The sequence below is a fragment of the Aptenodytes forsteri genome, unplaced genomic scaffold (genome assembly GCF_000699145.1).
Source record: "Aptenodytes forsteri isolate BGI_AS27 unplaced genomic scaffold, ASM69914v1 Scaffold15, whole genome shotgun sequence".
Lineage (NCBI taxonomy): Eukaryota > Metazoa > Chordata > Aves > Sphenisciformes > Spheniscidae > Aptenodytes > Aptenodytes forsteri.
This window is the reverse complement of record NW_008795129.1, coordinates 5,538,721-5,553,954: the sequence shown is the minus strand read 5'-3', so window position 1 is coordinate 5,553,954 and position 15,234 is coordinate 5,538,721. Positions and strand designations below refer to the sequence as shown.

Here is a 15,234-nt window from a genome sequence, read left to right as displayed (position 1 = left end):
CCCGGGGGGGGAGTGAGCGAGCGGCTGTGTGGGGCTTAGTTGCTGGCTGAGGTTAAACCACAACAGTACTCGATGACAAAAGCATATGGAGAAAAAGTACCACGGAACAGTACATAGTCCATGTGTATTCTAAGCTCAGCATGCCTACATGGTATCCTTGTAGGTATTTTGCACAAGTTTGGTTTGGCTTTGTTTTGTCAGAATCTCTACCTCTCTCTGAAGCAGAATGGATATTTTAACCATTTTCAGCCTTCTCCAATTTGTTCATGCCCCTCCTTCCATGGGGCGGAGATAGTGAAACCGATGTATCTTCCCAGGGATTTTTCTGAACTGCTTAAACGATGTTCAAGCCTTCAGGAAAGCCCTGTTACTCCTGCCCCCCTAGGCAGGCCCTTATAAATGCATCTAGTATATAGGAAGCTGATAGCATGATCCTTTATATATATATATATATATATATACACACCTCCTTTTATATATATATAGCTGGGTGAAATCCTCTTATCCACCCTCAGCAAGTAGAAAAGTGAGTGCCCCTCCAGTGTCTGCTACTTGCAGGTTGGAAGGATCGTACCCAGCTCCAGTGACGTCCACACCATTACTCCCAAGAAGGCACAGGGGGATATCATCAAAGGGAGCTGCTACTAAGCAGTTCTGACTAATCCTGAGGGCCAAAGATTTAAGAAGCTACAACTGCATTTCTCATTTTACCTGATTCCTGGAATCACCTTGATGACTTTCTGGTAGTACCTGGAGCCATGGATGGGTTTTCTTCTAACGATTGGTAAGCTGTTTTCCTTAGTATGTGCAGGTTCTCTACTCATATACTCTCAGAACTGCACTTGAAAATAGACCACGTGAATGTGGTTTTCCACAAGCATGATCCTATATATATATATATATATATATACACACCTCCTTTTATATATATATAGCTGGGTGAAATCCTCTTATCCACCCTCAGCAAGTAGAAAAGTGAGTGCCCCTCCAGTGTCTGCTACTTGCAGGTTGGAAGGATCGTACCCAGCTCCAGTGACGTCCACACCATTACTCCCAAGAAGGCACAGGGGGATATCATCAAAGGGAGCTGCTACTAAGCAGTTCTGACTAATCCTGAGGGCCAAAGATTTAAGAAGCTACAACTGCATTTCTCATTTTACCTGATTCCTGGAATCACCTTGATGACTTTCTGGTAGTACCTGGAGCCATGGATGGGTTTTCTTCTAACGATTGGTAAGCTGTTTTCCTTAGTATGTGCAGGTTCTCTACTCATATACTCTCAGAACTGCACTTGAAAATAGACCACGTGAATGTGGTTTTCCACAACAGATATTAAAAAGAAGTTATTGTTTCAATCAGCTGGAATATTTCATTGTAATACACTTCAGCAAGGTAGAGGAAAAGCAGATGAAGAAAACACCTATGATGTCAGTGTTGAATAAACTGAACACACTCAAATGATTTATCTGGGCCTTTTAAGCTGTACAGCACTCTTGTTATAATTGCTCTTAATATTGTCTAAATATGTTTTATAGGATATTTCTCACATAAACCACTTTCATGGACTTTGTACCAGGCACAGTGCAGTTCCTGAAGTCTACTGGTTAAACATGTTTTATAGTCTAGGTTTTCTGTACTAACAGCTTTCATGGGGTTGTTTGTCAGTGGACTTTGATCCCTAACAAGATTATTGCAGGAAATTCTACCCCGGTATGGAAGGCTACAGAGCTATTTATATGGCATTTCTGTGCAGTAGGTTGGACTCTCAGGCATGGGCTTGCTTTTTTTGTAATACACCAGTCATCTCGGGAGAATATGTTCCCTTATGCATCTGCACTAATGTATTGACCTACACAAGGCACCAGGGTGCAGGGAGGCTTTCAAAGGGCTGTCTTCTGCTTTGTTTCATCCCATTCTTCTAGTATACATGTCCTTGGGGGAATGTCAATGAGCATAATAGCATAATGAATCCATTTGTCTGGCAACAATTTATATAATACCTGTTACTCTAAAAGCTAGATGATTTCCAAATCAATAATTAGATTTACAAACATTTACAGACACCATTAGTTCTTCTGTTTTCAACAAGACCAATCAGTGACTACTTAGAAGGAAAATCAGTGATTTGATGTATGTGAAAATTTATTTAAATCTGGATCCCGGCAGGAAAAAAGTCACAAAGCTATCTGTTGTAAAGCTTGGTTACAAACGTGTATGTTATAAGACAAACCACCTAGTGTCAGAAATGAGACAGATGTGGCGCAATTAGAGCTGTGAAAGGCATGAGGCGAACCCATTCCTCCTGAAACCGTGCTGTTTTGCTGCTTTCCTCTAAAGGAGAGATCCAGAGCATGTTCAACTTCCAGGGCAGGCACAGAAGGGGAGAAACACATCACGTGGTCTTAACCAACTCCATTGTAGACTTTGCAGCTTATGTCAGGATTAGTCTTCTTCACCACTCGGATGGAACAGCTTTTCTTGTGGAATAGGCCAACACAGTTCACCCTGTCATAGTTCTTGGGGATTAAAACCCTGTCATTGAGAAAGGCAAAGAGAAAATCAGCAGCCAAGACGTGGACTGAGATAAGGATGCTTACTGAGCCACAGCCATCCTGGAGCAAGCTACATCATGGATCGATTTGGCTCATGAATTCCATTAATACAAGCACTGTGGATTACCATGAGAGGAATACAGAGCCCCAATCATGGCTGTTAACAGCTTAATTGATTTCCCAATGTTTGTTCTGGTTTAAATGCAGTTGTCACTGCCCATTCTGTTAGGGATTGGTATAAATTCCCACACAGAGACAAAATGGGGATTAATTCTGTCTTCCCCATTTACACTAAGACTTTCTTGACACGAACAAACCATTTGAAGAGTGCTGAATCACCCCAGCATGAATACCTCACAGCTGAGCCTCCTCTCAACACAGGCCAACTCCCTTCCTCCTAAGGCTGAGGACAGCCAGGAATATTCCCTACCAAGGGTTCCTTGGGTTGTACCCTTCCTCACAGACCCTTTATGGGACTCTTTCTCTCTCACCTCAAGAAGATATTTCCCAGCCTTCTGGGGAGATAATCAGTTCACACCATTATATTCAGGAAGACACAGCTTTCCTTGATGTGTCACCTGCCATCCATGAGGCAGGAACACACGACAAGATTTAGAAAGCAAATTATCAGAGCAGGACATGTGTGTCCTGTTTTGATAAGCAGGAAGGGTGGGCTCTTGGCAACATGGGAAGGATGTGGAGCAGCTCTGGCCTGATTAGATCATAGAATCATAGAATTGTTAAGGTTGGAAAAGACCTCTAAGATCATCGAGTCCAACCGTCAACCCAACACCACCATGTCCACTAAACCATGTCCCTAAGCGCCTCATCTACACGTCTTTTAAATACTTCCAGGGATGGTGACTCAACCACTTCTCAGGGCAGCCTGTTCCAATGTTTAAGTACTCTTTCAGTAAAGAAATTTTTCCTCATGTCCAGATGCTTGCAGGCAGGCCACTGGTCTGGTGCAGAGCTGCAGAAGCCCACATGTATGTGTGTTTAGGTATCTAGAGACAAGCTACTGAATAGAAGGAGAAAGAAAACTGAGGTTAAAGGGAGTCATACACCCAGTTAGTGTCAGAATCAAAAGAACGACTAGGTGATGAGGAAGAGCTGTGAGTTTGAAAGACTCTAGCTGTGTTTCATTTTGTTTCTTCCCAAAGAAGTCTATGTCATTGCCAGACTATTCTGCTTGGTCATGATTAGAGATAACTAGGAAACAGGAAGAGGAATGTTGCTCATGCGAGTATGAAACTCCAATGCACGCTTTCAATGAGTTTTTTTAAGTCTGAACATTTCAACCATTTCCTGAATAAGCAAAAAATAATTTGGGGGAACTTACAAGCTGCAGCAAATCATTGCAGTCAGCTTACACCTGCATTGGTAACAATCTTCAGTCTTCCACGCCGCACCAAAAACATAGAGGTTTCTGTTTGAAAGGCACCCTGCATGCACACACCAGAAAATGATAGTCAGTAGATCAGTATGAACATGTATCAATAGACATAGACCACCGTCATGTTTGTGGACTGGCAATCAAAGCACTGATTTCCATTGAGTGGCACCAGGGAAGAATCTGACCCAGTGCTCTGCAGAAAGGATACCATGTCTTTGCTCCTGAAGTGTGCACGAGTGTATGGTAAGGCATGATAAAGTGGTAGCAACCACGTACCAGAGAAGCACTGTTCTGCTATTGCAATGGATCTGAGAAATGCCTTAGCTTATGGCTATGGTAGGATCTTTCCGTCCTTTCTCATATCCAACATACAGGTCTAGACTTTAATTTCTCCCTCCTCCCTTTTCCCCAGTTATTAGACTTCAACTTGCTCTGCTAAACTGAATTTAAACACCAGTTGTGTTGTCTTGACTTTGATTTTAGTGTCAGGTACCCCACTCAGGTTAGTCAATGCTGCTTAAAAGTACGTGTTTTTGCCACATGGGCAAGGACTTCAGCTATACATCAGCCCGGAGGGTAACTATGGAACAGGATAGCGTCTCTCTCTCTGTGTCCAGAGATGCCTCCAGGTGGGTTGATACCTGAGTATGCAGCTGTTTGGGTCATTCCTCAACAAAGAATGTGTTATACTATCCCAACATTTCCAAGAAAATAAGGCTTTGAATCTCTGAATTAATGCTTCAGGGATGTTTATATATTTGCCATTCTTACCGTATTTGCTGGCTGGTCTAAAGTAACAGCGAGCATCACACAGAGTCCTTGAGAAGAGAAGGATCAAGCAAAAAAACAGCAAGAATTTCTAGAAAAGAAACAAGAATCTTTCTTTGAAATTAGGTGTTTTTTTCAAAGTTTTAACAGACTAACTGAATTAAGGATGAGTCCTACTACTCAGACTAAAAAACACTTCCAGTGTACATTACACATACACACACAAAAAATATAAGCTGATGACTTACCATACTTGCAGGGGGTGCTCACATTTCATAATGAGGAGTAGTGTGTATTTATATACAGTGAGGAAACAATGGTCAGTGCAAAGGGAGGTGATGTAAATGTGAGCACCCCGGGTGCCAACGGACACTCTAACCTGTTCCGATCATCGATCAGAAGGTGGCACCTCAAAAAGTCTTGCAAAGGCTTGTTTTGTGCGCTAGGGTACATTGGCATCTTGATCTCCATTGTGCTGGTGTAAATCTGAAAAAACTCCAGTAGATACACCAGTTACTCCATATCAGCATTGGTGTCAGTGGAAGAGTCTGACCCCCAGAAAGCTACGCCTCCAGAACTGGCAGGCCATCAAGGAACAGCGGGGAAAGGGCACACGCCAAGCAAGGCAGCAGGGCACTATTGTTCCGCTGACCTGCTACAAGGAGATCGCCCCCAGGTATGGAACAGGCCATTCATACAGTGCAGTGGTGTGGAGAGTCCACTGTTCTCAGACTGATTTATTATCATTTCAATTATTTTATATGAGACACGTTATTTTGTCCATACGTAGGTCCCTACCTGCAGGGACTAGCTGTAGTTTTGTATCTCTCAGTTGCTGAAGCAAAGCCAGGCCTAGGGGATAGAGGCAGATCACCATGACCAGATAGCACCTTTTTGGCAGCAAAAGTGAGATGAGCTGTGCGTCGTCTCAGTCCAGAAGCAAACGTAACAGTCAGGATGATTGTCACTCATGGCTCTCTTCCTGACAGCAACAACAGTGATGCTAAGGATTGGGGGAGGCAAAGAAAGCAAAAGTTCCAGTTTTCTTTTGCCATATGCATGCCTGCCTCTAACACAGCTGGAATCAGACACAAACAGCAGTGTTGTTTCTGCAACACTATAATGAGGACATTTCTTTCAATACGCATCTTGCCGTAGGTGTCCAGACCTTTGTGCAATTAGACTGTTGCAACACACAGTATGTGAGGCTGCATCTCAAAACCAGCCAGGAAAACTAGCACAGATCCCTGTGCCCGCGTCAGGGACTGCAGGGATCCAATGCTTTACTGAATTGGAGCATAGGTATAACAAATTTTAAAAGTTACCAGAGGATTCCCACCATAATGAGTTGCATTAATTCCATTAGCCTGGCTCTTTCAGCACACCTGGGTTTAATTAAACACCTTGATTGGTGTGGCTGAACTCATTAGCTTCCACTGATTGACAAATAGCTAGAGGAAGCAAAGCTGCACTGGAAGTGGTTTCTGGATAAAAGGGGCAGTGGCAGAATGAGTGTGGTCTCTTGAGGGATCTGGAGTAAAGGGGTAGTTGTGAAGGAAGTGGCTGCTGTTTGTTGTGACAGAATATTTGATTTTGTAAGTTCCTTTTGTTTATTTGTTTGTGTGCACTTAGTGAGAAGCTTTAGAGTTTCTACTGTAGTTTGCTTTTTAACTTTGCAGTGCAGCCATCAAGTTGTGTGTTAACCTTGTGATTTTTGGTAGATCGTGCTCTCTGTGTGTGGTTCTGCTGCAGGAAACGGTTGTGGTATCTAATGAAGTGCCTTGAGAAAAAAATTCTCCTCTGGTAATTCTTAAATAAATGAACTTCTATCTGAAGGGAATAACTTGCTCAAAGTGACTTTGTTAGCTATGAGAAGCAATAATGTGAAAATGTAACATATCTCTTATACTACTAAGCTTTTAAGTATGTGATATGAATTTTTTTTATTTTAACTGAAACTATTTGATTAGTGTCTAGTGTAACTAGAGGCCAGACCTATTTCTGGCCTGTCCTTGCTATAACTCTTGACAAATCTTGTGCTGTTTGAGGAGGGGTGTTATGATGTATAATATCTCTAATAAGAGTATAGTTGCAAGGAAATGTAACAAGCAACTTCTGACTTGAAGGTCATGGTGGATTCTAAATTATTCTCTTAAGATGATTAATTTACTTAATTAGTTAATCATCCTTTCTTCCTTGGAGAGAAATAACTATATTAATAACTTTCTTATAATTCTTGCTGTTTCTCAGGTAGACAAATGTATAAAATAAGAAACTGAAGTGTGGTGTGATCAAGGCTACTGCTGCCAGAAATGCCTGGTAGCTCTACCTCCTTAACCTGAGGTACATATTAAAGCATGCTGTGTGCATTTTTTCCTTTAGAGGAAAAAAAGGTAGCTTAAAGTATCTTGGAGAGCAGACTTGAGAATGAAGAAACCAAATGCTTATGAAAGCCTGTAATATTGAGTGAGTTGTCTATGGGATCTGTAGCAGTGCAGAGGCTGAACCTGTCTCCTGCTGACCTGCTTGGACCTCTCCTCTTGAGACAAACAAGGTTTTCCAGGTCGAATGGGTAACAGAGCAGTGGAGAGGATTCTCTGTTGTGCAGATGTAAACGAAGCTACTTTCTGGGGCTGCAGTGTTAAGCAAGTGTCCTCTGGGGGTTCCTCTGTTAAGGGAAGGTTGTGTTGTCCTAGCCTAGCTTGCCTAGCTGATGGCTGTGATAGGTGAGAAGGTTGATTACCTCTAAGACATGAAGACAATGGCAGCTTCCTACTTTCCCTCTATACCTTCTCCCTTGGGGTCTGTTGTGCTGGAAGGGCTTGCAGCCCAGCTCTAGACATGCTGACTTAAGTAAAACCACTTCCTTCACTGGCTGTGGGGGTATGGCAGCAGTTAATGTATGGGTCTCCTCAGCTTGAGGTCTGTGAAGCGATGACAGGAACGTCCAGCACTGCTTTTCCCTGTTTATCTAGCTCCTGTGTCTGTCAGGGAAGCTGCCAAACTAAACTGGTCAAATAATGTAGTGGCTTGACTAAAATAGTGACTCTGTGCCAAGCCGAGGAGGCAATTCTGCCCTGGGAAGCTTTTGCCAATTAGAAGGATTTTTAGTTTTCTGAGGAGATGCCTGGAGTTGGAGGGTCTGGGCTGTGGTCCTTCCTCAAACCAGAGGGGTGTCTGGATGGTGGCTCCATGTCACCAAGGCTCTGACTAGGGTGTTAATTCCATAATTTGATTAAAACTTGCTCATGTTGAAAATGTCTCTTCAGTAGCCTTTAGTGGCTTTAGACATGGTCTATTGGTTGTCTGTTGCTTCACCTTGTTTCCTGATTCAAAACTACATCAATATACTGCTTAATTACTAAACACTACAGTGGGCTTCAAAACTGGATTAAAGCACATGAATAAATCTGACCTGACTTCAAAATGGTTCATGTCAATCTCTTTAAAAGAGAAGCTAGGAAGGGAAACTGATGTTCCTTCTGGCTCTGACAATTGATTGCCTCCCTTTTTAGCTGAAGTCATGAGAGTGAGCCTTTAGATAGGACCCTTAGCTGCATTCATGTGTGTGCAACTCCTGGGAAATCAAATGGACTTCATGGAATTTGATATTTTCTGCAAAAGCACCACCTGTATGACCTGGCCCTTGTCAGTGAGAATATAGTTTGCTACTCATCAGAGGTGCAGCAGCATCTGTGTGGCCACCACTTGTGGTGGGTAGTACTGTCTTCCCTCTGCAGGAAGGATTCAAGATTGACTTCCTTATGCTTTTAGGTTATGCAAATGCACCCTGCTCACATCCTCTCCCTAATGTAAATTTTAAAAAGACATTTCTCTTAACTCTCCCTTTCTTTCCCCACTGGTCTGGGGCAGATGGCAGTTGGGTCTTTTGTATGTGTGGGGGTTTGTTTATTTTAAACTTACTTCAAATTGTTTACCCTATGTGCATGCTTCCCTTTGTCCAGCTTGGCTGTGTCTCTGAACACGCTCCCTTTGAAGCAAAAATTGAGTTCTCTAACTGCTGCTCATGCAGAAGGCCTGACCTTTTCTTTAAACTGTTCAGTAAAATGACATAACACAAATGCAGTGTAACACCTCCACTACCTTGAAGAGCGGTAAATGTTGCTTCTTCCTTCCTTCAGTAGTATGATTGTGGAGTGGGTAGTTTTGGTCTCAATCCATAAATTTATTTAGATCCCAGGGTCCCACTTGCCTTCAGCAGGAATTAGACTCAGGATTTATGGAAGGGCTAAGTCCAGAGCAGCTCCTTCTTGTTTTGTTGGTTATGCTGCACTCGTTACATCTTTCTGCTCCTTTCTTCCCCTCTCCTGGAGAACACGCTGCAAAGCACAGGGAACTCCAGCTGGAACAGGCACACATGCATGTCTGAGCTGGCATGACAGGCAGAGACAGTTAATGGCCACACTTAGACGACAGTGCCCCTGGGTCACTACTCAGGGGTGGATGAACTGGGCTCTGCCAGGCTGGAATAGCAGTGTCTGTCTTCCTGTTAGACGAGAAAAAATACTGGAAGAACAGAGTTATTGCATCTGTTACTATCTTTGGTGTAATCTAGCTTGAATGACCATACAAGGGATTAACTCTAGCCTAGATTTGTCATGGAAAGCTTGCATTTGCCAGTGATATCAAAGTGCAGATGGCAGACAAAAAACAAGGTTAATTTCCACCCCACCCGCCCCCCCTCTCTCTGCTGTAGTGAGTGAGAGCTCTGCCTTCCTTCAGCAGCGCAGGCCTGCAGGTAGCTGGCCACTGCTTGCCTTCATCCAGAGGAGTGTCTTGCTCCACTTCTCAAGGGGGTTCCAACTGGGGGTTGGGGGGAGCAGTAACTGCTCATGAATGTCTGGACCTTGACCCTCTCATCCCAAAGACAAGAGCAGACCAAATCCCTGAGGTGCAGCTATTCTTCCAGGGGCTGGGAATAGGACTTGCTGTCTGTGGGTGCAGATGGAGGCAGCCCCATGCTGGCCCTGAACTTCTCTGTGGGAACCAGTAACGGCAGCTCTGGGAAGATGTCCTTGACTCTCCTGAGCATTTCAGAGCTGAAGTGAGCCTTTAGCCTCTTGGGTGTGACTTGTTCCACATGTGACAAGCGACTACGCTGGCACTACCATAAAGTACTCCTAAAATGGCTGGGCTTCGAAGAGCTCCCTTTTAAGCTAATGCTACCAGCCCTAATTTCCCCTCCCACTCTGCTCCTGTGTGAGTCTCTTCCACCCTAGGCAAACTCTGAGTTACTCCTAAGCTGAGTCTCTGCTATCAGCATTGGTGTTAGGCAATAAGCTATTTTGACAACTAACTTCCTGAAACTGGAGTAGGAGGCTAAAATACCTTAACACTGTCCATTAGTTTGACAACTCTCAACACTCTTGTATTTATCAACTTTTCTGTTGTTACTGAACATGTGAAGGAGCCAGGGAAGTCCTTGTCTCTTGCCTGACTAGAAACCAACAAAGCCCAACCACTTTGTGTGCTGCATTCTCTTGTGCTCCATCCTTTCTGTGCTGGGTGCAGTCAGAGTTGCATGCTTGGTTCCTCTTGGGTTCTCATGTAGATGTATGTGGCCCAAAGCAAACTGGGGATGAAACCCTTTCAGGCAAGAAGCTAAAGTAACACAAATACTCATAAACAGTGTTAAAAGCTCTCTGCTAGATGACATCTAGCTAGGAAGACAAAAGTCATTAAATACTTAATAGTTCTGCTTGTGTAGAGCATGAGGATCTTAGTCTGTCTAGCAGAGCAGCTCTCTGTAGGTATTTTTTTTCCCCTCCTTGTCCCCATTGGATCCATTCATCTAATGGCAGCTCTGTCTTGACTTCAGCTATTCCTGAAAATACAGGTTTCTCACTAAGAGGACTGAAATCTCTTTCCCAGTGACAGAGAACTGCAGGAAGCCCAAGGGTAGTGATGGATGTCTACCTGATGATTCGCCGTCACAAGACAACAATCTTCACCGAGGCCAAAGAGACGACAACTGTGCATGAGTTGAAAAAGGTGGTGGAGGGAATACTGAAGAGGCCACCAGAGGAGCAGCGGCTCTACAAAGATGACCAGCTGCTGGATGATGATGACAGGACTTTGCTAGACTGTGGTTTAAGCAGCCAAAGCTGTCGTCCTCATGTTCCTGCCACGGTGGGCTTGGCTTTATTCAGACCTGGCAATGGCACCTTTGAACCATTGCGTATTGACCCCTTCTCAAGCACCCCAGAACTACCTGATGTTATGAAGTCACAGGAGTCTGGTAGCAGCTCTACTGAGCAAGCCTTGCGCTAAAACCAGCACCTCCTGTTTTGCCTCTTGCAGACAGGGTGCTGGTCTTGTCTATGTATCCTGCGTCCATCTACACCCTTCCAAATGTGTATATCTGACCAATAAAGCATTTCAAATCAATTACATGATGTCAGTGTGCTGTAGTGTCCAGGCAGCCAACAGAACTGTTTCCTGGGATCCTTCTCTCAAATCAGTGCAAGAGGAGAAGGGTGGCAGCAGCTATATGTGCGCCTTCTGAATTGTAAATGGCATGTTCTGCCACTTGTGTTTCTTCTAGCCATTGCCTGTGGCCTTATCAGCTCTGAGCTGCTGGTTTTCTGGAGAGGAAGTGTTGCACAGACTAACTGGGTATACAAGCATTCGTTTCTCTGTCTTCATCTCGACTTCTGACACTAGTGCCTCTGGGGAGTTTGGCTAGAAATCTTGGGGGACAGGGGTGCAGAAGGAACTTCTAGTCCTGCCTGTAGCAAAATCTTTAGGAAGACTATAACCTTAAGATATGAGCAGAGGTAAGGTTAGCAAATGGAGCTTATTACTTCCAAAGTTAAGGGACACTGCACTAATACAATGCACAACAATGAATTTCTAGAGTTGACATGAAGTATGGTTACTGGCATGGACTGTTGAAAACCTCTATCAACTGGGCAAAGATTTTTTTTTTTCTTCAAAGTATTAGGAGTTTACTTTCTGACATCTGCCTTCTCCATTCTTGAAAGGCAAGAAAAATGCAGTGGAAAAAGGGCAGTATAGCCAGAAACTGATATAATAAAACTACAGTTTGAGAGGTCTGTAGGAAAGAAGTTGGTTACTATAGGCATGAGATCAAGACTATCAATGCTTCTACTGTTAAAAAATCTTATGAAGTCGCTTCTCTTCTCAAACAGAATTGACCTCAGCTCTATTTTTTTTCCTATGAACCAGATTTGCTATTTCAGAATTAGTATTAGACTTTCCCTTTCATCCCTAGTGATGATTTCACAAGCCATCACATCTGACTCAACTCACTCTGTTGTGCTGCAAGGGGCGAACTACTGTTTTTGCTCTGTGTTAACAATTGGAGGTGCTAATGCATCTATTCCCTCGATGAAACTCTGAAGTAGTGTTATTGTTAAGCTTTCATTCTCCTGTGTCAAGGGTAATTCGGGCAGGCCAGTCTATGCCCAAGTTCAAAAAACACTCCAAAAACTATTCAGTCCTGTCCATGGTATCTCCTTGGAGGTTTCTCTCTGCTGGTAGACTAAAGACACTTCTAAAATGCTGCTTACATTCTTAAACCTCACTGGAGCAAGTGGAAATGGAGCTCAAGTCTGCCAGCTGAATCAGGATCTAGGTTTTTGTGTTCTCTGTAGCTCTGACTTGTCCATCCTCTCCTTCCAGCACAGGAGCACTGTGGCAGAACTAGGATGACATCTAGTGACTGTAGTGAATTTATAGAAGAGGGAAAAAAAAAAACAATACGAGCAAAAACTACAGCAACAGAAAAAGAAAGTTCCAGAGCTGTCATATGTGTAGATAAATAGGCTGTGCTATTGTAGCTGGGCTGTATTTAGAGCAATCTGCTCAATCATGCTGCTGATACTTCCCACTAGGCTTGCTGAAAAACTTAGGTCCTCTCTGAAATTCTTTGCTGGCAGTGAGCACCAAGCAAAGAATACTGGCATGCCACTCTCCATTTCTCATACAATTTTGGTTGTTCTAACTTTCAAACTCATTTGAAAGAGATTCAGAAAAGATACTTGGAGGAAAGTGAAGAGAGAGGTTAATGAGGAATATTGGCTGCCCAACAGAAGTTATATCCCAAAAACATAGGCCTGAGGCCAGCCATGTAGCCAAACCAGAGGCTGTACTTCTGGGTGTTGTGCTCACAACTGTTTCTGCCAGGATTCATAATAATGTTACAGAGTTGATCTCTTATCTAACCCATTTGTATAATTTGCTGTTAATATTAGAGAACAATACTCTGTGCTTTGAATGTACCTGTTCAATAGTCTGCCTTACACACTCAAATACTACAAATAAGAACAAACAACTGACCTGGAAAAAAGAGGCTTTTGTTAAATCCAATCTATGACTTCGGGAGTCTAAAGAATTCTGAGTGAATACTGCACCAAGCCAGACCCCTGCTCGCCTCTCCTTGACCATCACCTTTGGTGCACAGGACAGTATCCCTTTGTCCAGGAGCAAGGCAAGAGCAGGAGGGTACCCCAATAAAATAAGATCTCACAGCCCCCAGGAAGCTTCCTCCCTGTGCAGGACCTGGGGATACTCAGGGATAGTGTTGTTAGGAGAGATCAAGCAAGTCCCAAAGTAGGAACGGAAAAGGGGAGGCAAAGTGCCTCAGGGAGCTGTTGTACTCTAATGAGAGTAACTTGGCTCAGTATAGGACATTAGAGAAGCTACACGGTCCCAAGCTGGTATTTCATCCCAGTCCAGCTACTGTGTCCTTCATACAGCAGACTGGAGTGACTTCTGTGATATACAGCTTAGGGAATGAATTCTTTCACAGTCTCTGAGCCATTATAGCTAGCTGTTAAACAAAACTGCTTCTCTCTGTCTCTAGATTTGCCCCATCTTTGGCAGGCCAGGGCAGCAACGGGAGAAACCTCTGGAATTACAGTGGAGAAAATACTGGGATATTTTGAAGGAGGTTATCATTTCATGGTGGCAAAGGACTGCAGTTTCAGTGCTCCATAATGGAGATCTACTTGAAGTATTGACTATGCAAAAGCACTGGAGCCCTGGAGAAGTGTAAAAAGCATGGCTCAGTAGTTGAGACTTACATACTGAAATAAATGAAATGTGAAAAGAGAATTTTTGGGGGTGGGGAGAAGTGTTAAAGTAACCTGGTCTTGCTGAGTATTTTAGATTGGTCATATGACTTGTGTGTTCTGGAGTTTCATGTAAATACCTATTATAAAGCCAATCAGTTTGCCCTAAAATAAACCACAGCTTGGCCCACGGAAACATGCACATAACAATAGATTTGAACAGAAACGTTTAGGCTTTCAAAAGGTGCCAAGGCAAACTTTCCTGCATACCAACAGACGAGTTAACTAAGAGCAAAGTGAACAAGCAAAATCATAATGAACTGAATTTATCTAAGTTTTTAAAATTAGCATGAAGCAGAATGTGAACTGCAAATCTCTAGCTTCTTTGGTATGCATAATGTAAATGAGATATGCACTTCCCTTTTTTATGATTGTTTAAGTTGGATTTTATTTTTCAGATTGGGGCAAAAATCTTAATGGAAACAAAACATGAATGGGTACTAAACCATTAAGTTTTAGGTGACAAACACTGTTTGGTAGGAAAACTTCCATCAGATTTATGACATGTGTGTTCTGGTGTTTGGTTTAAAAGTCTTGGTAGTTGGTAGGGTAAGCACTAGACTTCATTTTTAGGGCAAGAACACCTTTCCAGTACTCAAAAGACTTGCCTTGAAAAGAATTACTGGGAGTAGAGGGACCAGAACCAGCTATCCGAAACTGCCTCTCTTTCTAGCAGGGCTAGTGGGAGAGCTGTGTGCTACCAGGTGGAGAGAGGGAAACGGGGGAAGAGACCACACAACCTCTTCTGCTCTGCCCGGGCTGTGTTGCCTCCCAAGGTTCTGCAGAGTCTCTTAAACCTTTAACGTTTCAGGATAATTGAGGAAACTCTTATGTGAATGTTTCCTTTCCACTATGTAGAGCTAGTGGTGTTATGATCTAAGGCTTTGAGGGTGGGGGGATGTATTCTTTGTATGGGATTGTAGCTGCATGTGTTGAAGTAGTAAAATGTCAAGACAAAACGTCACTTAGCAAAAGTGGGAAGAGCAAAGCAGAGCTTTGTACGCTCTGTCTCTGCTTTCTTGACTTTGAAGGTTTTGTCATCCTCCCACAGCTAGACTCCTTGCTACAGAAGGGAGTCAAGTCCCTGCTGTGCTTCTGGTGTTGCAAAACTAGATGCGACAGGTAACATCATCTGTTTCCATGTTGAAACTTGGAGCAGACAAGAGAAGAGCAGACTGATTCCTGGAGGATTTTTGGATTAGACATGAAATGAACCTTTCCTATTTCTGCATAGCAGACAGGGTAGATCCACGTATCATAACAAGACTTGGCAGATGGTGGAGAAAGGTGCTTGGGTGGATTTAAAATGTGGTTAAATAGGTCTGGATCATGTAGGAGTGCCGGTAAGGCTGGCTTTTCTGGACTTTGGGTGCATAAGTCTACTCAGCCTTAAAAAGGAAAG

General features: G+C 43.3%; 2 protein-coding genes across 2 annotated transcripts; one reads left to right on the top strand and one right to left on the bottom strand.

Moving 5' to 3' along the window:
• Nucleotides 1–2,215: 2,215 nt before the first annotated feature.
• LOC103897633 (beta-microseminoprotein-like) lies at nucleotides 2,216–4,801 on the bottom strand (the record flags this gene model as incomplete). The annotated part of the gene is made up of 3 exons (XM_009277727.1): nucleotides 2,216–2,532; nucleotides 3,895–3,997; nucleotides 4,720–4,801. Coding segments are annotated over 3 exons (315 nt in total), but the record flags the coding sequence as incomplete, so codon positions are not given.
• Nucleotides 4,802–10,641: 5,840 nt separating this feature from the next.
• ELOB (elongin B) lies at nucleotides 10,642–11,007 on the top strand. Its single transcript, XM_009277726.1, has one exon. The coding sequence runs from the start codon at nucleotides 10,642–10,644 to the stop codon at nucleotides 11,005–11,007; it is 366 nt and encodes a 121-aa protein (XP_009276001.1).
• Nucleotides 11,008–15,234: the final 4,227 nt, after the last annotated feature.